At 63.6% G+C, this 26,298-nt stretch overlaps 1 protein-coding gene across 1 annotated transcript; it reads right to left on the bottom strand.

Annotated features, from left to right (window-relative positions):
• Positions 1–118: 118 nt before the first annotated feature.
• On the bottom strand, positions 119–25,695 carry CPSF1 (cleavage and polyadenylation specific factor 1). Its single transcript, XM_054167498.1, has 38 exons — positions 25,552–25,695; positions 25,357–25,384; positions 24,721–24,854; positions 24,535–24,615; positions 23,687–23,838; positions 22,727–22,873; positions 22,504–22,643; positions 22,297–22,407; positions 21,556–21,649; positions 21,390–21,477; positions 21,187–21,312; positions 19,852–19,914; positions 19,327–19,413; positions 19,168–19,242; positions 18,875–18,955; positions 18,235–18,324; positions 17,432–17,569; positions 16,491–16,632; positions 15,468–15,646; positions 14,218–14,351; positions 13,107–13,287; positions 12,317–12,520; positions 10,480–10,569; positions 10,053–10,111; positions 9,884–9,968; positions 8,397–8,549; positions 7,201–7,317; positions 7,021–7,111; positions 6,183–6,267; positions 5,930–6,071; positions 4,981–5,133; positions 4,026–4,202; positions 3,858–3,924; positions 3,212–3,259; positions 2,343–2,495; positions 1,691–1,820; positions 776–914; positions 119–253 (listed from the first exon to the last, which is right to left on the bottom strand). The coding sequence occupies exons 1-38, from the start codon at positions 25,693–25,695 to the stop codon at positions 206–208; spliced, it is 4,356 nt and encodes a 1,451-aa protein (XP_054023473.1). The 3' UTR covers positions 119–205.
• Between the last annotated feature and the right edge of the window lie 603 nt (positions 25,696–26,298).

Raw genomic sequence — 26,298 nt, 5'->3', positions numbered from 1 at the left:
ACAGGTGACTGCTGACCACAACATCCTCCTGCTCCACTTCCTGCCCCACAACCACTCCCAGCCCCCCAAATAAACCCCCCAAGAAGTCCCAGCTCCAGGGGGGGATTTTTGACTCTTTCTTTATAAACTTGTGGGGCACAGGAAGGGGGTCGGGGGGCACTTGTGGGGCACAGGAAGAGGGTTGGGGGGCACTTGTGGGCCCCCCTCAGAAGTGAGCTGTCACTCGGTCGATCTCCAGCAGGTCCTCCAGGATCTGGGGAGGGGAAAGGTGTCACGGTGGGGGGGGGGGGAGGAATGTGTGGGGCAGGAGCTGTGGGGCAGAGGGAGCCTGGACATGGATCTCTGGGGCACATCCCAGCCCCACACATCCCTGCCCCATATCCCCTGCCCAAGTCCCTCCCAAGCTCCTTGGCCAACTCCATGGCATCCACCCCGAGATGTCTTCAGCCCCATCCCACACCCAGCCCCACACCTCCCTGCCTCACAGCCCAGCCCTGTGGGCCTGCCCCACACCTCCCTGTCTGCCCCACACCTCGCTGTCCCACGGCCTGCTCCCTAGCCCAGCCCCACAGCTCCCAACCCCACATCCCACACCCAAGTCCATCCCAACCCCCTGGGCTGGCTCCCAGACCTCCCACCTCACAGTGCCCTCCAGCCCTGCCCCCCACTTCCCCTCCCCACGGCCGGCAGCCCCAGGGCCGGCAGCCCCAGGGCCGGCAGCCTCAGGGCCGGCAGCCCCACGGCCGGCAGCCCCACGGCCGGCAGCCCCACGTACGATGTCGGGGGTGGTGCCAATCTTCTTGGCCAGCTCTCCGCGCTCCATGGTGCTGAGGTAGAGGAACCTGCTCAGCAGCTCCCCGTCCAGCACGTTCCTCACCGCGTTCTGCAGCGTCCGGCGCTCCGCGTGCAGCAGCCTGCGGGGCACGGCCCAGAGGCTGGGGGGCGGCCGGGGGGGACCCGCCGGTGTGGGGAGGGAGCCAGGGGTGTGGGGAGGGAGCCAGGGGTGTGGGGAGGGAGCCAGGGGTGTGGGGAGGGAGCAGGAGATGTGGGGAGGGAGCCAGGGGTGTGGGGAGGGAGCCAGGGGTGTGGGGAGGGAGCAGGAGATGTGGGGAGGGAGCAGGAGATGTGGGGAGGGAGTCAGGGGTGTGGGGCGGGAACAGCAGCTATGGGGCGGGACCCAGGGACGCAGGGTGCGAGCCGCGGGTACAGAGTGGGAGCCTGAGAAGCAGGGCAGGACCCAGAGATGTGGTGTGGGACCCAGAGGTGTGGGGCAGGACCCAGAGATGTGGTGTGGGACCCAGAGGTGTGGGGCAGGACCCAGAGATGTGGTGTGGGACCCAGAGGTGTGGGGCAGGACCCAGAGATGTGGTGTGGGACCCAGAGGTGTGGGGCGGGACCCAGAGGTGTGGGGCGGGACCCAGAGATGTGGTGTGGGACCCAGAGGTGTGGGGCAGGACCCAGAGATGTGGTGTGGGACCCAGAGGTGTGGGGCAGGAGCAGTGGGAAGGGGGCAGGACCCAGAGGAATGGGGGGGAGCCAACAGCTGTGGGGCAGGAGCCACGGCTGTGGGGCAGGAGCCACGGCTGTGGGGCGGGAGCCAGCAGTATGGGGCAGGAGCTACGAATGCGAGGCAGAGGGTGCTGAGGGGCGGCTGTGGGGCGGCTGTGGGGCAGGAGTGGGGCAGGGGCACCTGAAGGCCCGTGGGTTGAGGCCTGCCAGCTGGGGCAGGGAGGTGCCCAGGGCGTTCTGCAGCATCAGCAGCCTGCGGTAGGTTTTCTCCGGCATCGGCAGCAGCAGCCCCAGGCCCCCGTCCAGGGTGGCTGGGGGGGGGCAAAGCAATCCGGGGGGGGCAGGAGGGGAAAGAGGAGGTCAGGGGGAGTAGAATGAGGGGTTGGAAGGGGGGGGGTGTTGGTGCAGTCCCAAATGCCTCCGCCCTCCTCCCCCCCAGATTTGGCTCACTCCACCTCCGGGACCTCTGCTCATTTGGGACTGACCCCCCCCAAAGCCAGACCCCCCTGAAATCCCCAGATGCCCCTCCAAAATCTCCTCAACCCCCCCAGATCTCCCTCCCCAGCACCCTTAGGACTCCCCAGCGCCCCTCAAGTGTTGGGTGCCCCCCTCAACCCCAACCCAGACCCTCTTAAACATTGGGGTGCTCCCCTCAGCCCCCCCCCAGACCCTCTTAAACATTGGGGTGCCCCCCTCAGACTCTCTTAAACGTTGGGGTGCCCCCCTCAACCCCAACCCAGACCTCTCCTCCCTCTAAAATATTACCCCCCCTCCCCCCCCGAGGATCCCCCCGTTTTTGGGGTCCCCCCCGTGCCGGGGAGCCCCTGCCTCACCGAACCAGCTGATGTGTTTGGTGTCCCAGGCGCTGACCCTGCGGGGCCCCTCGGCGCCCCCCCGGCAGGGAGTCCTCCAGAAGCTCAGCACCGCCGAGCCCAGGTGGAAGTCTGCCCTGCGCAGCAGCCGCAGCCCCCCCAGGCTCTCCTTGGCTGGGGACACCCAGGGGGCACAGTCAGCACACCATGGGCGCCCCCTCGGCACCCTACGGTACCCAGCTGGCACCCAACGGCACCCAACGGCACCCTATGGTACTTAGCTGGCACCCAGCAGCACCCAACGGCACCCAACGGCACCCTATGGTACTTAGCTGGCACCCAGCAGCACCCAACAGCACCCACGCAGCATCCTGTGGTACCCAGCTGGCACCCAACAGCACCCAACGGCACCCTATGGTACTTAGCTGGCACCCAGCAGCACCCAACAGCACCCACACAGCATCCTGTGGTACCCAGCTGGCACCCAACAGCACCCACGCAGCATCCTGTGGTACCCAGTGGCACCCAACAGCACCCTATGGTACTTAGCTGGCACCCAGCAGCACCCAACAGCACCCACACAGCATCCTGTGGTACCCAGCTGGCACCCAACAGCACCCACACAGCATCCTATGGTACCTAGCTGGCACCTATATGGCACCCAGTGGCACTCAACAGCACCCAGCTGGCACGTACATGGCACCCAACAGCACCCACACAGCAAGCTATGGTACCCAGTTGGCACCCAGTTGGCACCCAACAGCATCCTATGGCACCTAATCAACACCTATACAGCACCCAGTTGGCACACACATGGCACCCAATGGTACCTAACAGCACCCTAGGGGACCCAGCTGGCAGCAGCTGGCACCACAGTGCCCAGCACTCACCCTCAGGCAGGTACATGTAGACCAGCAGGTTCCTGTCCCGGTCCGACACTGCGGGGAGAGAGCACACCAGTGCCCACCAGTGCCCACCAGTGCCACCAGTGCCCACCAGTGCCACCAGTGCCACCAGTGCCCACCAGTGCCCACCAGTGCCACCAGTGCCACACCAGTGCCCACCAGTGCCCACCAGTGCCACCAGTGCCCACCAGTGCCCACCAGTGCCACCAGTGCCCACCAGTGCCACCAGTGCCACCAGTGCCACCAGCCCTGGGCAGGACAGAGCCATCCCCATCCCACCCTGGTGCCACCGGTAGCCTTGGGATCATCCAACACCGTGGCCAGGAGCCCAACCTCCCCCCAAGAGCTCCATGGCCCCACCAAGCCCCCCCTGAGCCCCCCAGGATCCCACCAGGCTCCCCATGAGCCTTGAAGCTGCTCATGACTCCACCATGACCCCACCAAGCCCCCCATGACCTTACCAAGCCCCCCATGACCTTACCAAGCCCCTCATGACCCCACCAAGCCACCTAAGGTCCCACCAGGCCCCCCTGGTGGCACCACCAAGCCCCCCCTGACCCCACCAAGCTCCCCAAGCCCCTCAAGCCGCCCATGGCTCCACCATGACCCCACCAAGCCCCCCTGAGCTCACCCAGGAAGCCCAGCTGGGTGCTGTCCACCATGAAGTCCACGCTGTAGACCTCCAGGGGCTTGGCATCCTGCGGGGGGCGGCGGGCAGAGGCTGAGCCCCCGGCGGCGGCGGCGGCGGCGCGGTGCCGGCCCCCCGGCGCCCCCTAGCGCCCCCCGGCGGCCCGCTCACCCTGCTGACGAGGGACAGGGTCTTGCTCTCCTCCTGGTAGCGCAGCAGGGAGATGCTCTTCATGACGTCGGCGGCCAGGATGAAGTTCTTGACGCTGATCATCTGGTGGATGTAGAGCTGGGTGTCGATGAAGGCCATGCCCGTCAGCTCGTTGTCCTTCAGGCTCCACAGGAAGATCTGCAGGGGGGCACCGAGCGCAGCTGCAGCGCCATGCAGCTCCTCCAGGCCCTGGGGAGCCCCCAGACCCCAGTGGCTCCCCGAGAACCTGGGTCCCCAAGGCCCTGGTGGATGCTCGAGACCTCGGTGGTTCCTCGAGTCACTCGGAACAGACCTCTGGTGGGGCCTGCAAGACCTCCAAGCTCACTCATCAGCTCCTGATCAACTCTCTGGCCCCCTGGCTGGCCCCTCACCCCCTTGAGGGTGCACACCATTTGATGATGTCCCCTGTCCCCCCTCCCAGGTTGTCCCTAAGCTCTTGGCCACCCCTCAACCCCCATGGGACACCTTTTGGTGGCTCCTCAACCCTTTGAGGACACCTTTTGGTGGCCCTTGGTCCCCTCCCAGACTGTCCCCAATGCCTCATTAAGGCCCTCCAGCCCTCAGTGGCACCTCCACCCCCGAGGAAACACCTCCTGCTGGGTTCCCAGCCCCACCAGGACACCTCCTGCTGGGTTCCCAGCCCCACCAGGACACCTCCTGCTGGGTTCCCAGCCCCACCAGGACACCTCCTGCTGGGTTCCCAGCCCCTTGAGGACACCTCCTGCTGGGTTCCCAGCCCCACCAGGACACCTCCTGCTGGGTTCCCAGCCCCACCAGGACACCTCCTGCTGGGTTCCCAACCTCCTGATGGTCCCTCAACCCCTTGAGGACACTCTGCTGGCCCCTCACCCCCTTGAGCACACCCTTTGGTGTCCCCTGACCCCCTAGCAGGCTGTCCCCAGGGCGCTGGTGGCACCTTCTGGCCGATGGCAGACACCAGGTAGCCGTTGCAGTGGCACAGGGCTGTCACTGGCCCCTTCTGCTCCTTCTCGTAGAGGACCTTGAACTTGTTCTTGGTCAGGGGCTGCCCAGGCTCCGGCACCACCTCGATGATGTCCATGATCAGGATCTGGGGTGGGACACATGGCATCCTTCAAGTCACCTCCAGGCCTTTAGATGGCTCCCAAGAGCCTCCAGGTGGCCTGGAGATTCCTTGGTGGACACCAAGGCCTTTGGGTGGCCTCCAGAGCCTTTGGTAAACCCAAGAGGCTTTGTCGGACCCCAAGAGCCTTGAGTGTCCTCCAGATCTTTGGGTGGCCTCCAAGATCCCCTGGTTTCCACCCAGACCCCTGGGTGTCCCCCAAGACCTTCTTGAGACCCCAACACCCCCCCCCCAGACACCCTAAATGCCCTTGAGACCAACTCAAGACCTTCTTGATGTCCCTCACATCTCTCTCGCTCTCCCCTGCACACCTCTTGGAACCTACCTGAGACCCCTCAGGTGCCCCTCAGCACCTCCTTATGGAACTGAAGACTCCTCCAGAACCCCTCTGAGATCCCCCAAGGCCCCCAGAAAACTCTCTGGAGACCCCTTCAAGACCCCCCTTGATTTCCTTCAAACCTTTGATCCCCCCTTCACTAGCTCCTAGAACCCACCTGAGACCCCTTGGGTGTCTCCAAGACCTATCTGTGGAACCAAAGACTCCTGAAACCCCTCCTGACCCCCTTTGAGACAACCTTCCCCCTGCCAGGACCCTCAACACCCTCCCAAACCTCTCCTACACTCCTTCAAACCTCCTTTGATCTCCTCCAACACCCTGTGGAAGCCACTTGAGACTCCTTGGGTGCCTCCAAGGCCGCCTTCTGGAACCAAAGACCCCCTCAACCCCTCCCAGAAGCCCTCTCCACCCCCCCCCAGGACTGACCCTGCCCCTGCAGGTGACCTCCTCGCCCTGCATCAGGCAGGTGCCCACGGCCACGTAGCCCTTGAGGCCCGAAACGGTCTCCTCGCTCTTGAGGGACACAGTCTTCATGCAGGTGACGTGCTCCCACTCCTCCAGATCGATCCTGGGGGGCACCAGGCACAGGGAGGGTCAGCAGGGACAGGACCCCCCCCCCCCCAGAGGTGTTCTTTGGGGACAGTCAGCTGGGGGGGGTGGCATCTGCAGGGGCTTTCACCTGGTGTTGGGGATGGTCTCCCAGCTGACCGGGGAGATGAGCTGGATGGAGAAGGCCTCCTGCTGAGGGGGGATGTAGCGGTCATCTGGGGGGGCACAGGGACAGAGAGGGTTAGGGGGGGGCAGGGGACAGGGAGGGGGGGGGTGGGGATTGAGGGGGACATTGGCCTTGGGGGTGGGGCAGGGTGGAGTCAGCGAGGGGACAGGGAAGAGGACAGGGAGGGGATACTGGGGCAGGGTTGGAGATTGGACTTGGAGGGGGGATGACACAGGGGACTTGTGTGACCCAAAGAGGGGTCTGGGGGTGGTCTGAGGGGACCCTTGGGGCACACAGGACTCAAAGTGGGGACAAGGAGGGGACAAAGAGCTTGGAGGCAGAGAGGGCTCAAAGAAGGGTGCAGGGGGGTGTCTGAGGGGACCCTTGAGGCACACAGGACTCAAAAGTGGGGACAAGGAGGGGACAAAGAGCTTGGAGGCAGAGAGGGCTCAAAGAAGGGTGCAGGGGGGGTCTGAGGGGACCCTTGGGGCACACAGGACTCAAAGTGGGGACAAGGAGGGGACAAAGAGCTTGGAGGCAGAGAGGGCTCAAAGAAGGGTGCAGGGGGGGTCTGAGGGGACCCTTGAGGACAGCTATGGACAGCTGGGGACACAGGGCTCAAGTGGGGACAAACAAGGGGACAAAGGGGGGGAGGGGAGAGAGAAGGGGAGAGGGAGGGGGAACAGAGAGGGGGACAAATGACATGAAGAGGACAAAGAGGAGGACACAGAGGGGGACAGGGACGCGGGGGACGGCGGGGGCTGCCCCCTGGCGCCCCCTGGCGGCGGCGCGGCGCCCGGACCCCTGTCGATGCTCTCGAACTCCTTCTCCTCGCCGGTCATGCGCGGGATGCGGGTGCAGGGGTTGGTGCTGCTGGTGGCCACGGCGTACACCTCGGGGGGGGGAGGAGGGGACACGGGCGTCAGCCCCGGGCGGGGGCCAGCGGCCGGCCCCCGGCCCCGCGCAGCGCCGCCGGCGGTACCTTGGACTCCACGTGGTAGGCGACGTAGTGAGCGGTGCAGCGCAGGGGGATCTTGCGGACCGGCCACGGCGCGTCGTAGGACAGGTAGGCAGGGAGCACGCTGATCCGCAGCTCCCCCTGCGCGACCCCCGCCCCGCAGCTAAACGGGGGCACCCCCGAACTCAACAGGGACACCCCCCCCCCCCCGGGTACCCCCCCGGGATCCCCCTCGGGAGCCACGGGAAGCCCTGCGGAGCCTCCCGAACCTTCCTGAGATGCCTCAAAAGCCACCTGGCAACCACCCAAAAGCTCACCCTGGGGACCCCCAAAGGGACTCCCCAGATACCCCCCCCCCCCAAAGGGACTCCCCAGATACCCCCCCCCCCCCCAAACCCCTAAAGCTCCTGGGAGTCCCCCGAAGAACTTTGAGAGCCACCAAAAGTCCTTCAGAGCTTCTCAGAGCCGCCTGAAACGCCCCCAGGCGTTTGCAAAACCCCCCCTGAGACACCCCAAAACCCCTCCAGGACTGCCCCAGCACACCTCCACATTCGAAAGGGACCCCCCCTCAAACCCCCCAAAGAGCTCTGAGAGCCACCAAAGTCCTTTGGAGCTTCTGAACCCCTCTTGAGATGCCCCAAAATCCACTTGGGACCCCTAAAATCATCCTGGGACCCCCCCCCCCCCCGCCTCCAAAATTAACCTGGGACACCTCCCCCGGGGAACCCCAAGTTCAAAAGGGACCCCCAGACACCCCCCCAAAGCTCCTGGGACCCCCCCAAAGAACTTGGGAGAGGGCTCAGAAGTCCATCAAAGCTCCTCAGACCACCCTGAGACACCCCCCCCCCCCCCAAAATCCCCACTCGTGCCCCCTGGCACCCTCCAAACCCCCTTAGAGCTCCCTCAACCCCCCCCTGAACTCCCCCAGACCCCCTTTGGCTCCCCCAAAACCTCCTCAGGAGGGCTGCTGGGACCCCTTAAAAGCCCAGGGACCCCCCAAAACCCCCCTGGGACACCTTCAGGAAGCCCCTAGACCTCCTCTAACCACCCTGAGGACCCCCCCCCCGATCCCCACTAAGCCCCCAGGGCACCCTGGGGAACCTCTGGGCACTCCCTCGACCCCTCCCCGCTTCACCCCAAAAGGCCTTTTGGCCCTCCCCAAACCGAGCTGCTGGGGTCCCCCAAACACCCCCAGGCCCCTGGGTGCCCCCCAGACCCACCTGCCTGTTGAAGTAGAGGAAGCCCTTGGGGCAGTTGACGTTGTGGAAGGGGGCGAAGGACTCGACGGGGCCATCGATGCTCATGGGGTGCAGGCGCAGCGCCCCCCGGCCCGTCACCAGCAGCCAGTGGGGGGAGGGCCCACAGATGAACACCTGGGCAGGGGCAAACCACTCAGGCTCCAGCAGCCTCCCAGTGCCACAGACTGGGGGGGGGGGAGAGGGGGGAGGGGGTCCCAGTGCCGTTGGAAGGGGGTTCGGGATGGCTAAAAGGGGGTTGGGGGCAGCTCCGAGGGGGGCTGGGGGCCCTGGGGTGGTTGGGAAGGGGGGGGGGGTTGTCACAAGGGGTTCTTTAGGGGTCCTGAGGGGGTGCCAGGCAGTTTGGGGTGGGGTCCCAGTAGGGTTTGAGGGCAGCTCCAAGGGGTTTAGGGGAGCTCGGAGGGGGTCTGGGGGCCCTTGGGTGGTTGGGAAGGGTTGGGGGGGGTCACAAGGGGTTCTTAGGGGTCCTGAGGGGGTGCCAGGCAGTTTGGGGTGGGGTCCCAGTAGGGTTTGAGGGCAGCTCTAAGGGGTTGGGGGCAGCTCCGAGGGGGTCTGGGGGCCCTTGGGTGGTTGGGAAGGGTTGGGGGGGGTCACAAAGGGTTCTTTAGGGGTCCTGAGGGGGTGCCAGGCAGTTTGGGGGGGGGTCCCAGTAGGGTTTGAGGGCAGCTCTAAGGGGTTTAGGGGAGCTCAGAGGGGGGCTGGGGGCTCTTGGGTGGTTGGGAAGGGTTGGGGGGGGTCACAAGGGGTTCTTTAGGATCCTGAGGGGGTGCCAGGCAGTTTGGGGTGGGGTCCCAGTGGGGTTTGAAGGGGTTTGGGGGCAGCTCCAAGGGGTTTAGGGGAGCTCTAAGGGGGGTTGGGGGGTTCTTGAGGCTCTGGGGGGTGTCCCAAGGGGATGGGGGGGGTCCCAGTGACCCAGTTTGGGGGAGTTTGAAGGGGCTCTAGGGGGCTCTTGAGTGGTTGGGAAGGGGTTGGGGGGGGGGGGGGGTCACAAGGAGATTTTGGTGGTCCTGAGGGGGTGTCAGGCGGTTTGGGAGGGGTCCCAGTGGGGGTTTGAAGGGGCTCTGGGGGGGCTGAAGGGGGTTTTGAGGGAGCTCTGAGGGATTTGGGGGGTTCCTGAGTGGTTGGGGGGGGGTCTTGAGAGATGTGGGGGGGATCCTCATGGGGGGTCCCAGTAAGCCAGTTGGGAGGGGTCCAAAGGGGGTTTTGGGGAGGCTCAGGGAGGGTTTGGGGGGGCTTGAGGGGCCCCAGGGGCAGTTGGGGGGGGGGGTGTCCTGCAGTGGTCTCAGGGGCTTTGGGGGGGTGCTCAGGAAGGTTGTGAGATGTGGGGGCTCCAGGGGGGGTCCCAGGTGCTTGTGAGGTGTCTGAGGGATTCACAAGGAGCTTGGGGGGGGTTGGGGAGGTCCCACAGGGTCTGGGGATGTCAGGGGGGGTCCCAGAGCCCCCCAGCTCACCCCTGAGTAGCCGTAGATGTCCTGGAAGGGCCGGAACCGAGCCACTCGTCCTCGGGGTCCCCCCGGTTCTTCTGCGGCCCCCCCCGAACCTGCAGCTCCCCCCCCAGCCCCTCCCCCAGCCCCCCCAGTCCCTCCAGTGGCTCCCCCCCCAGCTGCAGCCCCCCCAGGCTCCGGCTTCTTCTTGGAGGGTTTGGGTTTTTTCTCCCGGAAGTTGATGTTGTGAGGGACCTGGGGGGGAGGGGGGACAGGGAACTGAGGGGGGGCTGGGGGCTCCAGGACCCCCCTGGCACCGCCCAGTAACCCCCAGTGCCAAGCCAGTAACCCCCAGCCCTCCTCACCAGTAAGTACAGATGGTTTGGGTGGCTCCCCAGTGCCAGCAGTTAAGACTTCCCTGCCCAGCAGCACCCCTGCAGCATCCCCAGAGCCCCCCCCGAGACCCTCCAGTACCCCCCTGGCACCCACCAGTGCCAAACCAGGAAGTACAGATGGTTTGGGTGGTTCCCTAGTAAGCCCTCCCTACCCAGTAGCACCTCTCCAGCACCCCCAGACTCCACCTCAGAGCCCTCCAAGACCCCCCAGCAGCCCCCAGTGCTCACCTTCTTGAACCGAACCTTCAGGTTGCTCTGCCCCAGCTGGGAGTCGTGGGCAAAGGCCTCGTAGATCAGCAGCTCCTGGTCCACATGGACCTGCCCCAGGGGAGGGGAGTGGAGTGGCATGGAATGGAATGGAAAGAAATAGACCAGACCAGGTTGGAAGAGACCTTCAAGATCATCGAGTCCAACTCATCACCCAACAGCACCTGAACAACTAAGCCATGGCACCAAGCACCACATCAAGTCTCCTCCTGAACACCTCCAGGGGTGGTGACTCCACCACCTCCCTGGGCAGCACATTCCCATGGCCAATCTCTCTTTCTATGAAGAACTTCTTCCTAACCTCCAGCCTAAACCTCCCCTGGCACAACTTGAGACTGTGTCCTCTTGTTCTGGTGCTGGCTGCCTGGGAGAAGAGACCAACCCCAAGCTGGCTACAACCTCCCTTCAGGTAGTTGTAGAGGGCAATGAGGTCTCCCCTGAGTCTCCTCCTCTCCAGGCTAAGCAACCCCAGCTCCCTCAGCCTCTCCTCACAGGGCTGTGCCCCAGACCCCTCCCCAGCTTTGTTGCCCTTCTCTGGACACCTTCCAGCAGCTCAACCTCCTTCCTGAACCAAGGAGCCCAGAGCTGGACACAGGACTCAAGGTGTGGCCTGAGCAGTGCAGTGTCCAGGGGCAGAATTACCTCCCTGCTCCTGCTGGCCACACTGTTCCTGATGCAGGCCAGGATGCCATTGGCCCTCCTGGCTGCCTGGGCACACTGCAGGCTCATGTTCAGCCTACCATCCACCAGCACCCCCAGGTCCCTCTCTGCCTGGCTGCTCTCAGCCACTCTGACCCCAGCCTGTAGCTCTGCATGGGGTTGTTGTGGCCAATGTGCAGAACCCAGCACTTGGCTGTGTTCAATCTCCTGCCCTTGGCCTCTGCCCATCTGCCCAGCCTGGCCAGGTCCCTCTGCAGAGCCTCTCTGCCCTCCAGCAGATCAACTCCTGCCCCAGCTTGGAGTCATCTGCAAAGCTACTGCTGATGGACTCAATGCCCTCCTCCAGATCATCAATGCAGATGTTAAAGAGCACAGGGCCCAGCACTGCTCCCTGGGGCACAGCACTGGTGCCTGGCTGCCAGCTGGCTGTGGCACCATTCACCACCACTCTCTGGGCTCAGCCTCCAGCCAGTTCCTAGCCCAGCTCAGAGAGCTGCTGCCCAAGCCAGGGGCTGCCAGCTTGGCCAGGAGGTTGCTGTGGGGGACGGTGTCAAAGGCCTTGCTGAGGTCCAGGCAGACTCCATCCACAGCCTGCCCCACAGCCACCAGGCAGCCCCCTGGGCATGGAAGCAGATCAGGCTGGTCAGGCAGGACCTGCCCTGCCTGAATCCCTGCTCCTGGGCCTGATCCCTTGGCCATGCTGTAAGTGCTGTGTGACTGCACTCAGGATGACTGCTCCATGATCTTGCACAGGATGAGCTCCAGGCCCAGTAGCTTCCCAGTAGCCTCCCAGAAAGCCACCAGTGAAGCCCCAGCCCTGGCAGTCCTCCTCACCAGTTAAGCACAGGAAGTTTTGGTGGCTCCCCAGTGCCACCAATGAGAGCTTCCTGACCAGAAGCACCTCTCCAGCACCCCCTCACACCTCCCAGCACCCACCAGTATCCCCCAGTGCCAAACCAGTAACCACCAGACCCGCTCCACCAGTAAGTACAGGCAGCTTTGATGGGTTCCCAGTGCCACCAGTAAGCCCTCACTGACCACTAGCAGCCCTCCAGCACCTCCAGAAACCCCCTCCTGACCCCTTCAGTACCCACCCAGCACCAAGGCAGTGCCCTCCCAGCGCCCCCTAGTGGCTCACCAGCAGGTAGGGCCGGCTCTGGCGGTTGCCCAGCCCCACGAGCAGCAGCTCCCGGACGAGCGGCAGCGCCCCCTGGCGGCCAGGCTCCTCCTTGCGCTGCTCGGCGCCGCCCGCGGGGTGCCCGAAGCTGTCCACCAGGACTCGCTGCCCACCCGCGAAGTGCTTCACCAGGAACACTCTGCGCCAGCTCGGCAGCTGCAGGATCTGACACAAGACACACGGGCATGGGGGCAGGCTGGGGGCACGGGGGGCAGGCTGGGGGCATGGGGGCAGGCTGGGGGCACGGGGGGCAGGCTGGGGGCACGGGGGGCAGGCTGGGGGCACGGGGGGCAGGCTGGGGATGTAAGGATGGGTTGGGGACACGGGGACACAGGGACAGGTTGCCAGCATAGAGACAATGGGCAGGTGAGGGGCATGGGTTGGGGACACAAAGGGAGACAAAGGAGGGGTAAAGGGAGACATGGAAGGGGACAGGAAAGGAACAGGCAGAGAAAGAGGACAGGCTGGGGACACAGGAACATTTGGGACATGGGTCGAGGACACAGCAGTGAGCTGGGGACACAGGAGGGATGAGGTGAGAGGGGGCAGGGGACAGGGGGGAACAGGCAGGGGAAAGGGATGGGTTGGGGACATGAGAAGGTTGGGGACATGGGGACCGGGTTGGGGCAGGTTGAGGACACAGGGACAAGGAGAGGGGCAGGGAAAGGGACAGCTGGGGGAGGCAAGGGAGGGGAGGGGGCCGGGGGGGGGGCCAGGAGGGGGTGTGGGGAGGGGTCCTGCCCCGCCTCACCTCCATGGCGCCGTTCTCCCGCACCAGCACACACCAGTGGCTGGGCTCCGGCCTGTACTGGTGGGGGTCCCCCGGCCCCCCCGGGCCGCCGGCGCGCCGCGGGGGCTCCTCCTTGGCAGGGCTGCGCAGCGCGGGGGCCGAGTCCCCGTAGAGCATCTCCTCCTCGTCATCCACGGACTCCCTGCCACGGGGACGCCGCTGGCACCGTGCCGCCGGCACCGCGCCGCACCGGCCGGGGGCGCCCGCAACCCCCTGCCGATAGCCGCGGCAAGGGGCTGGGGTGCCACTGAGGGGCGCCCAGGGACACCACACAGAAGCCACCGCAGCACCCAGGGGACAGCCAAGAGCCAGCTCAGCACCCTGGTGGCACCCCAGGTGACACCCATGGGACACCCAGCACCCATCTGATGGCCTAGAGAAGGGGGTTGGGTCCCACAAAGGGTGTGAAGGGCACCCAGGGACACCACACAGAAGCCACCACAGCACCCAGGGGACAGCCAAGAGCCAGCTCAGCACCCTGGTGGCACCCCAGGTGACACCCATGGGACACCCAGCACCCATCTGGTGGCCTAGAGAAGGGGGTTGGGTCCCACAAAGGGTGTGAAGGGCACCCAGGGACACCACAGAAGCCACCACAGCACCCAGGGGACAGCCAAGAGCCAGCTCAGCACCCTGGTGGCACCCCAGGTGACACCCATGGGACACCCAGCACCCATCTGATGGCCTAGAGAAGGGGGTTGGGTCCCACAAAGGGTGTGAAGGGCGCCCAGGGACACCACACAGAAGCCACCGCAGCACCCAGCCAGGGCACAGCCAAGAGCCAGCTCAGCACCCTGGTGGCACCCAAGGGACACTCAAGAGGCACCCAGAACCCACTGCTGATGGCCTAGAGAAGGGGTTTGGGTCCCACAAAGGGTGAGAAGGGCACCCAGGCACAGCCCAGAAGCCACCACAGCACCCAAGTTGCCACCCAGGTACCACCCAGTGCCCCCCAACACCCCGATGCCCTCGGAGAAGGGGTTTTGCCCACCAAAGGGGTGCGAAGGGCACTCAGGGGACACCCCAGGGGACACCCCAGAAGCCCCCCCGGGTGCCCCCCCGCTGGCAGTACCCGATGTCCTGGATGAGGGTCTCCTGCTGGGTGGGGGTGCGGGGTGGCTGCTCGCGGGGGGTGCTGGCGCGGCTCTCGGTGGTGAAGAGGCCGCTCAGGTCCCGGTACAGGCACAGGGCAATCACTTTGGAGGCCTGCAGGGCAAACAGGCAGCAACTGGGAGGGTGGGGGGAGTGCTCTGGGAGGGGGCTTGGCAGCAGTAGGAAACAGTCAGGGAGCACAAGTGGGCATCAGTGGGAACCAGCTGGGGATGGTTTGGAATCCCCAGACCTGGTTTGGTGCCACCAGACCCAGTCTGGACTGGCTTTGGCACCAGTGAACCCAATCTGGACTGGCTTTGGCACCAATGAACCCAGTCTGGGGTGGCTTTGGCACCAGTGAACCCAATCTGGACTGGCTTTGGCACCAGTGAACCCAGTCTGAAGTGGCTCTGGCACCAGTGAACCCAGTCTGGAGTGGCTTTGGCACCAGTGAACCCAATCTGGACTGGCTTTGGCACCAGTGAACCCAGTCTGGACTGGCTTTGGCACTGATAAACCCAGTCTGGACTGGCTTTGGCACCAATGAACCCAGTCTGGACTGGCTTTGGCACTGATAAACCCAGTCTGGACTGGCTTTTGCACCAATGAACCCAGTCTGGACTGGCTTTGGCACCGATAAACCCAGTCTGGACTGGCTTTGGCACTGATAAACCCAGTCTGGACTGGCTTTGGCACCAATGAACCCAGTCTGGACTGGCTTTGGCACCAATGAACCCAGTCTGGACTGGCTTTGGCACCGATAAACCCAGTCTGGACTGGCTCTGGCACCAGTGAACCCAGTCTGGACTGGCTCTGGCACCAATGAACCCAGTCTGGACTGGCTCTGGCACCAGTGAACCCAGTCTGGACTGGCTTTGGCACCAATGAACCCAGTCTGGACTGGCTTTGGCACTGATAAACCCAGTCTGGACTGGCTTTGGCACCAATGAACCCAGTCTGGACTGGCTTTGGCACCACCAGACCCCGTTTGGTTGGGGTTTTGGCCCCACCAGTGACACCAGAACCCCTCTGAAGCTCATTTTTATCACCACCAGGACCTCTTTGGTTGGCTCTTGGGTACCTCTGGTGACATCAGCACTGCCTTTGACTGTTCCTTGGTGCCCCCAGCACCCCTTCGGGTGGTTCCTCGGTCCCCCCAGCGCCCCCAGCACCCTCCTGGGCGGGTTTTGGGCGCCAGCAGGCGGCTGGCCGGGCTGCTGTGGCCCTCACCTGCTGCAGGGGGGGTTTCTGCAGGCTGAGCCGGTGTGTCCTGCCCCCGTAGGTGTCACTCTTGAGCACGAACATGGTGAGCTGGCCCTCGGCGCTCAGCAGCACCACGTAGGGGTCGGCCACCGCGCAGTGCACGATGGGAGAGCCCAGGTCCACCGGGATGAAGTGCAGCTGGTTCACTGGGGGCAGCAAGGACACACAGCTGAGGGCAAGGGACACCCAAGGGACAGCCAGGAGACACCCAAGGGACAGCCAGGACCCACCCACTGTCCTTGGAGAAGGGGGTTGGGCTCCTTACAGAGTGTGAAGGACACTAAAGGGACACCCAGCACCCACACAGTGTCCTTGGACAAGGGTCTTCCCTACCAAAAGGGTGTGAAGGACACCCAGGGGACACTCTAGAAGCCACCACAGCACCCAGGGGACACTAAGGGGACACCCAGATGCTTCCCAGTGCCACTCAGCGTCGCCCACCGCCCACCCAGCGTTTTGGAGAAGACCTTTGCTCACCAAAGGGCACCCAGGGGACACCCCAGAAGCTACCACAGCACCCAGTGGACACTCAGGGGACAGCCAGGTGACCCCAAGTATCTATCCAGTGTCCTTGGAGAAGGGACTTGGCCACCAAAAGGGCGTGAAGGGCGGCCAGGGGCCACTCTAGAAGCCACCACCGCACCCAGGTGCCACCCAGGGGACACCCAAGCACACGGGTGCCACCCAGGGGACACCCAGGGGACACCCAAGCACACGGGTGCCACCCAGGGGACACCCAGGGGACACCCAAGCACACGGGTGCCACCCAGGGGACACCCAGGGGACACCCAAGCACACGGGTGCCACCCAGGGGACACCCAGGGGACACCCAGGGGACACCCAGCCCCCACCCGACGCCCGTGAAGAAGAGTTTGGGGCTCCAAAAGGCTGCGAAGGGTACGCAGGGGACAGCCCAGCAGCCAGCAGAGGAGCCAAGGGCCACTCAGGGCACAGGCAGGGCCGAGCAGGCAGGGCTCAGGCAGCACTCACCTCCCTCCAGCAGGCGGATGCCCAGGGGCGACACCTGCACGATGTAGCGGTTGTCGCCGATGTTGCCCGCGAAGACCGTGGGGCCTTGGGTGGCAAAGCCACTGGTGTCCAGCTCCATGATCTCCTGCCCCGTCTGCAGGATCTGGGGGGGCACACAGAGGGGTGAAGGGACACCCAGAGGCACCACAGCAACCAGGGCGCGCCCCAGGAGCCACCACGGCACCTAACGGACGCCCCAGGAGCCACCACGGCAATCAGGAGACGTCCAGGAGTCACCCAGGGGACGGCACAGTGACATCCAGCACCCAGAATGGCACCCAGGGGATGGCACAGTGACATCCAGCACCCAGAATGGCACCCAGGGGACGGCACAGTGACATCCAGCACCCAGAATGGCACCCAGGGGACGGCACAGTGACGTCCAGCACCCAGAATGGCACCCAGGGGACGCCCCAGTGACGTCCAGCACTCAGAATGGCACCCAGGGGACACCCCAGTGACGTCCAGCACCGACCTTGCCACCCAAGGGACACCCCAGAAGCCACCACAGTGATCACAGGACATGCAGGAGACACTCAGCAGATAGCCCAGATGCAGGGGACACTGAAGGGACACCCAGGGGACACCCAGGGGACACTGAAGGGACAGCCAGCTGATGCCCAGGCCCCAGGGGACATCCAGCATACACTCTGAGGACACTCAGGTGACCCAGGGGACACTCAGGTGACACCCAAGACCCACAGAACAACCCGGGGGACACCCAGCTGCCACCCGAGATGCCACCCAGCTACCTTCCAGTCCCTCCCAGCACCTGCTGATGTCCTCAGGGAAGGCTCCTGGCCACCAAATGGGTGCCAAGGGCACCCAGGGGACACCCCAGAAGCCACCACAGCCCCCAGATGCTACCCAAGATGCCACCCAGGTGCCTCCCAGTGCCTCACCATGGTGGAGTCCTCCCTGCTGAGGATGAGGAAGCCATGGCGCTGCGCCCCCCCCTCCTCCTCCTCCTCCTCCCCAGCAGGGGCTGGGGGCACTGGGGATTCCTTGTCACCTTTGTCACCTCCTGTGGCCTCAGGGGGCTGCAAGGGGACAGAAAACCCCACTGGGGTTACTGCTGGGGAGGCAAAACTCCCCCCCCCCCAAACTGTCACCAGTAGAAGCAGCAATGCCCCCAGACTGCTTCTCATGACCTCAAGATGCCCCCAGCCTGGCCTTGATGGCGCCAAAGACCCCCCCAGGGTGCTCCCAGGGTCCCAAGGGTCACCAGGAACCCCCCAAACTGGTCCTAACAGTCCCAATGACACCCCCCAGAGCGCTCCTAGTGTCCCCAGCATCCCCAGGAACCCCCCAAGACGGCTGCTAATGACACCAGTGACACCCCCAAAGTGCTCCCAGTACCACCACTAACCTCCCTAACTGCTTCCTAACGGTGCCAGGATCCCCCCAGGCTGGACCTGGTGATACAAACAACCCCTCAAACCGCTCCCAGTGCTCCCAGGATCCCCAGCAACCCTACCAAGTGGCTCCTAAAGGTACCAGCAATCCCTACAAAGCACTCCCAGTATCACCAGTAACCCCCAGACTGGTCCTAATGGTACCAATAACCACCTCCCAGAGTGCTCCCACTATCACTGGTGGTGCAAAGACCCCTTCACAGCTGCTCCCAGTGCCCCCAGTATCACCAGTGCCCCCTCCAACACATGGTACCAGTAACACCCCCAAAGTGCTCCCAGTAAGCCCCCACCTTGTCCTTCTTGCCCCCAGCAATCACAGTCCACATGTCATAGCAGCCAGGCAGCTCGAAGGTCGTCACCACCTGGGGCCTGATGCTCCTCTGTGGGGCATACTGGGGTTAAACTGGGCCATGCTGGGGTTAAACTGGGCCATGCTGGGGTTAAACTGGGCCATGCTGGGGTTGTAGCTGGGTAAATACAGGCAGAACCCCAAGGTTTGGGGGGGTCAGCCCTGGTTGTGCCCAGCCTTGGATCTGGCACCGGTATCTGACCTGCCAGGGAGGCTGCAACTGAAACAGGCCTTGAACGGTGCTGGGAGGCACTGGGAGGCACTGGGAAGGACTCAGGGTGGAGTGGGGATGGAGCAGGGGAGGTTGGGAGGGGATTGGGAGGGTACTGGAAAGGACTGGGAGGGAACTGGAGGGGAGTGGGAGGGAAGAGGGAGCACTGGGAGGGAAGCAGAAGGGACCGGGAGGGAAGTGGAAGGATACTGGAGGGAACTGGGGAGGAGGGGGAGAGGAGGGGGAAGGACTGGGGGAACACTGTGAGGAATTTGGAAGCACTGGGCAGGGGCAGGGACTGGGAGGGTCTTGGTGAAGCACAAGGGGATACTGGGAGGCACCTGGGGGCACTGGTGGGCACTGGCCTTACCTGCAGCACGGTGAGGGCCCCGTTCTTGCCATAGCCTGAGCACAGCACGATCTCCAGGTCTGGCTCTGGGCTGTTCTGGAACTGGGATGCAGACAGGACAGGTGGTGGCACCAGGGGGACGGGGAAGGGGACAGGAGAGGGACAAAGAGGGCACAAAGAGGGGACAGAGGAGGAGGACAAGGAGAGGGGACAAAGAAGGGAGAAAGAGGAGGACAAGGAAGGGGACAGGGAAAGGACCAAGAGGGGGACAGGGCAGGGGGACCAGCAGGGGGACCCTGGGCCAGGTGTGTCACCTCCTCGGACAGGAAGGCTGGCTCCCCCATGGCGGCGTTGGCGCAGGGCCCGATGTTGAGGATGCTGTCACAGACCTGGGGCACAGAGAGGGGGCGGTGAGTGGCCTGGGGAGGTGACAGCAGGGGGCCAGGGAGGGGCCAGGAAGGGCCCAAAGCCACCTCGAAGGAGTAGGTGGCCAGCTGCGTCCCCGACTGCGCCTCGCTGCCGTACACCTCGATCTCGTCCACCTCGTCCTGCGCCGCAGACTTTCCGCCGGGGCCTGGGGACAAAGGGACACCTGGCACCTGCCCTGGCACCTGCCCTGGCACCCACCGGGCCTGCTGTCACCCCCCTGCTATCCTGGCACCCTGGCATCAAGCCCCCTGGAGCAATGGCAGCTCCTCCCCTGGCACCACGCCACCTATCCCCTCTCTCGTCCCCACTGTCACCATTTCACCTCCCCTGGCACTCCCTCATGCCCACACTGTCAGCCTCCTTGCCCCATGGCATCCCCCTGTCCTGAATCACCTCCTCACCACCTCCTCACCCCCTCTCACTGTGTTACCCCCTTGGTGACAACAGGACCCCCCCTTCTCCTCTGCCATGCCACGGTGGGGACACCCTCTTGAAGCCACCCAGGGAGGCTTTGGTGGGGTCCAGGGTGGCCTGGGGTGACCCAGGTGGCCCTGGGGTGGCCCAGACACTTGTGACCCACCTGCCCAAGTGCCCCCCGAGGACTCTGAGCGCTTCTTCTTCAGGGGGGGCTCCTCCTGTTGAGAGGGACACAAGAGATGGGGCTCCCAGAACTGCCCCCAAGGTGTGGGGACACAAGAAGGGGGGCTGGGGGACCTCAGACAACGCTTTGGGGACCTGGAAAGGGGGGTTAGGGGACACCAGATGGGGTCTGGGGACTCCAAACTGGGGTTTGGGGATCCCAGCTGGTAGGGGACACAAGATGGGGTCTGGGGTCTCAGGGCTTGGAGAGCAAAAATGGAGGTCTGGGGTCCCAGGATTGGGGGTTTGAGGACCAGGACAGGGGGTTAGGGACCAAGAAGGACCCAGGCTGGGGGTCTGGGGACCTGGGATGGGGATGTGGGGACCCAGAAAGGGAGTTTGGGGAGCCAGGACATGGGTACTGAGCTCTGGGACCTCAACATGGGGCTTTGGGGACACGGGACAAGGGTTTGGGGACACAAGATGGGATTTGGGGATCAGGAATGTGGGGGATCTGGGGACATGAGATGGGGATCTGGGGACCAGGAAGGACCCAGGATGATGTTTGGAGAGCCAGCAGGGGATGTGGGGACTAAGAAGGACTCAGGATGATGTTGGAGAGCCAGCAGGGGATGTGGGGACCAAGAAGGACTCAGGATGACGTTGGAGAGCCAGCAGGGAATGTGGGGACTAAGAAGGACTCAGGATGATGTTGGAGAGCCAGCAGGGGATGTGGGGACCAAGAAGGACTCAGGATGATGTTGGAGAGCCAGCAGGGGATGTGGGGACCAAGAAGGACTCAGGATGACGTTGGAGAGCCAGCAGGGAATGTGGGGACTAAGAAGGACTCAGGATGATGTTGGAGAGCCAGCAGGGGATGTGGGGACCAAGAAGGACTCAGGATGACGTTGGAGAGCCAGCAGGGAATGTGGGGACTAAGAAGGACTCAGGATGATGTTGGAGAGCCAGCAGGGGATGTGGGGACCAAGAAGGACTCAGGATGATGTTGGAGAGCCAGCAGGGGATGTGGGGACCAAGAAGGACTCAGGATGATGTTGGAGAGCCAGCAGGGGATGTGGGGACCAAGAAGGACTCAGGATGATGTTGGAGAGCCAGCAGGGGATGTGGGGACCAAGAAGGACTCAGGATGATGTTGGAGAGCCAGCAGGGGATGTGGGGACCAAGAAGGACTCAGGATGACGTTGGAGAGCCAGCAGGGGATGTGGGGACCCAGAAGGACTCAGGATGATGTTGGAGAGCCAGCAGGGGATATGGGGAGCAGGAATGAGGGGCTGTGAGCCCGCTGGGGTGTCCCAGGTCCCCACCTGCCTGTCGAGGGGCTCCTTGCCGGCGCTGGCTGGGGGCTCCTGCAGCTTCTCCGTGTACTTGAGCAGCAGCGAGTTCCCCAGGCGGGACCCCAGGAACAGGTAGCCAGGCTCCAGGGTCACCATCTGGGGACAAAAAAAGGCCATGAGGAGGACACTGAGGGGACAGCAGGAGGGGCCCCGAGGTCCCTGCTGGGCCTTACGCAGGTGGTGAGGACGCTGGCGGCAGCCTTGTCGAAGTGGAAGGAGCGGACGCTGCGCATCCCGTCCGTGATCAGCGTCAGGACGTAGCTGGGGACAAGAAGGGGACAAGGTTGAGCAGAGGGACTCTGAGCCCCCACAGCTGGGTGCTGGCTCCCCATGGCTTACATCTCGCCCCCCTTCAAGGAGATGACCATCTTGTCATAGGAGATGAAGGTGGCCTGGGCGCAGTCCAGAGTCATCTTCACCCCATCCTGGATCCCTGAGCAGGGGGCAAAAAGAGAGGGTGAGGGGAGACCCCAATGAGGGGAGGAGGAGGAGGAGGAAAAGGGGAGCAGAGAAAGGAGGAAGGAGAAAAGAGAAGAAAGAGGGGAATGAGGAAAAGGAGGAAGAGGAGAGAAAGACAAGGACAATGAGGAGAAAGAGGGTGGGGAGGAGGGAAGAGGAGAAGGAAGAAAGGGAGGAGAAGGAAGAAAGGGAGGAGAAGGAAGAAAGGGAGGAGAAGGAAGAAAGGGAGGAGAAGGAAGAAAGGGAGGAGAAGGAAGAAAGGGAGGAGAAGGAAGAAAGGGAGGAGAAGGAAGAAAGGGAGGAGAAGGAAGAAAGGGAGGAGAAGGAAGAAAGGGAGGAGAAGGAAGAAAGGGAGGAGAAGGAAGAAAGGGAGGAGAAGGAAGAAAGGGAGGAGAAGGAAGAAAGGGAGGAGAAGGAAGAAAGGGAGGAGAAGGAAAAAGAGGAGGAGGGAGGAGAAGGAAGAGGAGTAAGAGGAGCACAATGAGGAGAAGCACAAAGAAACACAGCTCGGTGAGGAAGAGGAGAAGGAGGAAGAGAAGGGTGAAGCAGGAAGGACAAGGAGCAGACCATGAGGGCAAGGAGGAAGAGAAGGGTGAGGAAGAGGGGGGAGGTAGCCCTTACGCAGGGGGAAGACAGTGGTGCCGTTGGTGAGGCTGTTGAGGGCCACCCCATAGGGTGGGACACTCTGGTTGAGGTAGAGCAAGGAGTTGACAGCGAAGATCACCACCCCTCCTGCCAGGCAGAGAGGAGAGGCCACCGTCAGCACCGTGACGTCACCGTGACGTCACCGTGACGTCGCCACGGCACCGCCGCCACGGCGCCACCCACCGATGGGCTTGGGGACAGCCAAGGCCTGGGTGCAGTCGAAGGGGAGGTTGCTGAGGGACCAGATGACAGGGTGGACCTTCTGCATGATGTTGAGGGAGATGGCCACGATGCTGCAGGTGTCCTGCCGCACCGCCACCCGCCTGCGTGGGGACAAAGCCAGCGTCACGCCCCGGGCACGCCCCGGGCCGGGCCCTCGGGCTGGGGCTGAGGGCCAGGGCCTCACCCTGGCCAGGTCTGGTTGGGCTCGAAGAGGATGAGGAGGGTGGGCTCGTAGTAGCCATAGAGGAACTGCATGTCGATGATGTTGAGCAGCTTCTCGTCCAGCTCCCGCACGTCGATGATGTAGCTGGGCAGGAAGCTGGACTTCTGCCTGCGGGGGGACACCAAGCTCAGGAGGTGCCTTCAACCACCACGAGGAGCTCCAGGCACCAGACAACCCCTTCCCCCCCCTTCCAAGCTCCATCCTTCCCCCCCCTTCCAAGCTCCATCCTTCCCCCCCCTTCCAAGCTCCATCCTTCCCCCCCCTTCCAAGCTCCATCCTTCCCCACCCTTCCAAGCTCCATCCTTCCCCACCCTTCCAAGCTCCATCCTTTCCCCCCCTTCCAAGCTCCATCCTTCCCCCCCCTTCCAAGCTCCATCCTTTCCCCCCCTTCCAAGCTCCATCCTTTCCCCCCCTTCCAAGCTCCATCCTTCCCCCCCCTTCCAAGCTCCATCCTTCCCCCCCCTTCCAAGCTCCATCCTTCCCCCCCCTTCCAAGCTCCATCCTTCCCCCCCCCTTCCAAGCTCCATCCTTCCCCATCCTTCCAAGCTCCATCCTTTCCCCCCCTTCCAAGCTCCATCCTTCCCCCCCCTTCCAAGCTCCATCCTTCCCCCCCTCCCGAGCTCCACCCTTCCCCCACCTCACAGCCCACTCCCCCCACCCAACCCTTCCACAGGAGAATCCTATGGGAGAAGAACCTCTTAAAAGCCTCCCTTGCCCCTTCCTCCACCTTGAGAGGCCCTCACCTCCTGAAAACCTCCAACTTCCTCCACCTTGACCCAGACTGGACCTAAAACCAATCCTGGGGAGACCACCTTGGGTAGCTCCAGGCACCAACCAACCTCTTCCTCAACCTTCCGAGCTCCACCCTTCCCCCCCCCAAGCCTTCCCCCGGAGGATCCGGCGTGAGCAGCAGCTCCTCACCCCTCTCCCACCAGCCCGTCGTGCTCCTCGCTGAGGCTGTCCCTGCGGAAGGGCAGCACCACCAGCCGGGTGCCGTAGATCAGCATCACCGCGCAGCGCCCGTCGGGGTCCACCCGCACCCGCGGGATGTGCACGTTCTGCACGAAGCCATCCTGCGGGCACAGGGGTGGGCACAGGGGCACAGCGCTCAGCACGGGCCCCAGACACCGGCCAGAGCCGGGCACAGCCCCCAGACACTGGCCAGAGCCGGGCACAGAGCTCAGCACGGGCCCCAGACACCGGCCAGAGCCGGGCACAGAGCTCAGCACGGGCCCCAGACACCGGCCAGAGCCGGGCACAGAGCTCAGCATGGGCCCCAGACACCGGCCAGAGCCGGGCACAGCCCCCCAGACACTGGCCAGAGCCGGGCACAGCCCCCCAGACACCGGCCAGAGCCGGGCACAGCGCTCAGCACGGGCCCCAGACACCGGCCAGAGCCGGGCACAGCCCCTCAGACACCGGCCAAACCTGGGCACGACCCCTCAGACACCAACCAAAGCCAGGCAGAAGCCCTCAGACACCACCCCCAGCTCAGCAGAACCTCTCACCCACCACCCATAGCTCAGGAGAAACTCTCAGCCCCCAGCCACAGCTCTGGAGAAGGCTTCAACCAAGCTCAGGGGCTTCAGAGCTCAGGGGCACCCCACAACCACCACCCACGGACAGTGAGGAAGGATCTAAGGCAGGTTCTCATCCCAGCATGATGGTGCTTGTGCCAGGAAAGAGGTGAAATCAAGGAGGTTGGGAAGTAGTTTGGGGGTCTTGTAGATCAGAAGCCCCCCAAGAAGCTCCTGGGTGATGCCACCAACCCTCAACTCAGGCTCCTCAAAGTAGTGCAGCGAGAGGGTCTTCAGGTCATGGGTGGCAGGGTCGTACTCCACCACCGAGAGCTGGAAGAGGAAGAAGATGGGGTTAAGGGGGGAGGTTTTGAGGTGCTCTTGGGGAGGGCTGGAGGTTTTTGGAGGGGGGAGTTGAAATGATTTTTGGGGTCCCACCTTGGCATCCTTGAAGCTGAGGAGCAAAGCATCGCGCTTGGCCCCGGCCAACTGGACGCTGGCCATGGACATGACGTTGCCGAAGAAGGAGAAGGAGGCCACCAGCTCCAGCTTCTCCTTGTGCCCTTTGCCTTCTAAAACAAGAAGGGTGGCAACCTCAGGGGGAGGGTCCTGAAGTGGGGGGGGGAGGGGAGGTGTGCCCCAAAATGGGGAGAGGGCATCCCAAAAACGAGGCCGGGGCCCCAAATGCAACCTGAGAAGCTTAAAAACAGGGTGAGGGGGGGGGGTCCCAAAATGAAGGAGAGGGCTCAGAAATGGGGCAAGGGGCTCAGAAATGGAGATGGGGGGAGCCCCAAAACAAAGGGTGAGGGTCCCAAACTGGGGAGGATCGCCCCAAAATGGGTTGGGGGGAGGGGGCAGCCTAAAAATGGGGAGGAGGCCCCGGATATGGCTTAAGGAGCTTAAAAATAGGGCGAGGAGGCCCTAAAACATGGGACAGCCCAAAATGAACAGGGGGGGCTCAAAAATGGGGTGGGTGACTCAAACATGGAGGTGGGGGAGTTGCCAAAAAAAGGGGTGAGGGCCCCAAAATTGGCTGGGGAAGAGATCCTAAAAGTGGGGGAGGGGGCTACTTACCCCCATTCCTGTCTCCTTTAGCTCCAGTCTGCGAAGAGAAAGCACACAACAAGCTTAAGACTCACCCCTCTCCCCTTCATTTTTCAACCCCTTAAATGTATTGGGGGGGGGAAGGGGGGGGGGGAGGGTGTTAGGGGGGAGTTACAAATTGAGGGAGGGGTCCTGAGGCAGCGGGGGCAGGGTCTGTGTGCTGACCTCGCAGTCGTGGTTGAGGCGATAGACGTAGAGCTGGGAGGTTCCGGCCACCACCAGGTTCTTTTCGGCGGGGGAGAAAAAATGGCAGAAAAGGGCAAATTCCAGCCCCGTGGGGGGGTGAGCCTGCTTGTAAACTGCATACATTTTAGGGGGGGGGCCTCAGGTACCTCAAAAAAAAAAAAAAAAGAGAGGTGCCCCCCCCCCCCCCCTCAGGAGGTCCCCAGAAGCACCTAAAAACCAAAAAGAAACAAAAAATCAGGGGGGTGCTGTTCCACACTCCCCCGACCCACTTGACACTGCCCCCCCCTAATCTCTCCCCTGCTTTTACCACAGACACCCCCTTGGATCACTCCCATTTCCCCCCCAACTCCCCCTCCCGGCTCAATTCCCCTACTTCCCCCCCCCCCAGACCTTTCAGACAATCCCCCAAACACCCCTGGACTCCCCCATCTCCCCTGAGACCCCACCTGGACTCCCCCAGACTCCCCTCTCTTCTCCCAGACCACCCTAGAGTTGCTCCAACCCCCTCGGGCCCCTCTAGGTTCCCCCTCCAGACCATTTAAACACCCCAGACCCCCCTGTCACTCCCCAAACGCCCTCTGGACTCCCCCATATCCTCCCCTTTGCTCCCCCATCTCCCTTCAGATCCCTTCATCTCCCCCTCATCTCACTCCCAGACCCTCCAGCCTCCCCCCATACCCCTCTGTCACGCCTCAGATGCCCCCTGGCCCCCTCCATTTCACCCCA

The sequence above is a fragment of the Dryobates pubescens genome, chromosome 14 (assembly GCF_014839835.1).
Source record: "Dryobates pubescens isolate bDryPub1 chromosome 14, bDryPub1.pri, whole genome shotgun sequence".
Taxonomy (NCBI): Eukaryota; Metazoa; Chordata; class Aves; order Piciformes; family Picidae; genus Dryobates; species Dryobates pubescens.
This window is presented reverse-complemented; position numbering and strand designations above follow the sequence as displayed.

What these genes read in the sequence shown, in the direction of transcription:
- CPSF1 (XM_054167498.1), bottom strand. Translation starts at nt 25,695, where the DNA reads ATGTATGCAGTTTACAAGCAGGCTCACCCCCCCACGGGGCTGGAATTT. An exon ending in TCAGCTTCAAGGATGCCAAG is followed by an intron (nt 24,616 to 24,720) that starts GTGGGACCCCAA and finishes TTCCTCTTCCAG; the next exon opens with CTCTCGGTGGTGGAGTACGA. An exon ending in CTACATGTACCTGCCTGAGG is followed by an intron (nt 2,496 to 3,211) that starts GTGAGTGCTGGG and finishes GGGTGTCCCCAG; the next exon opens with CCAAGGAGAGCCTGGGGGGG.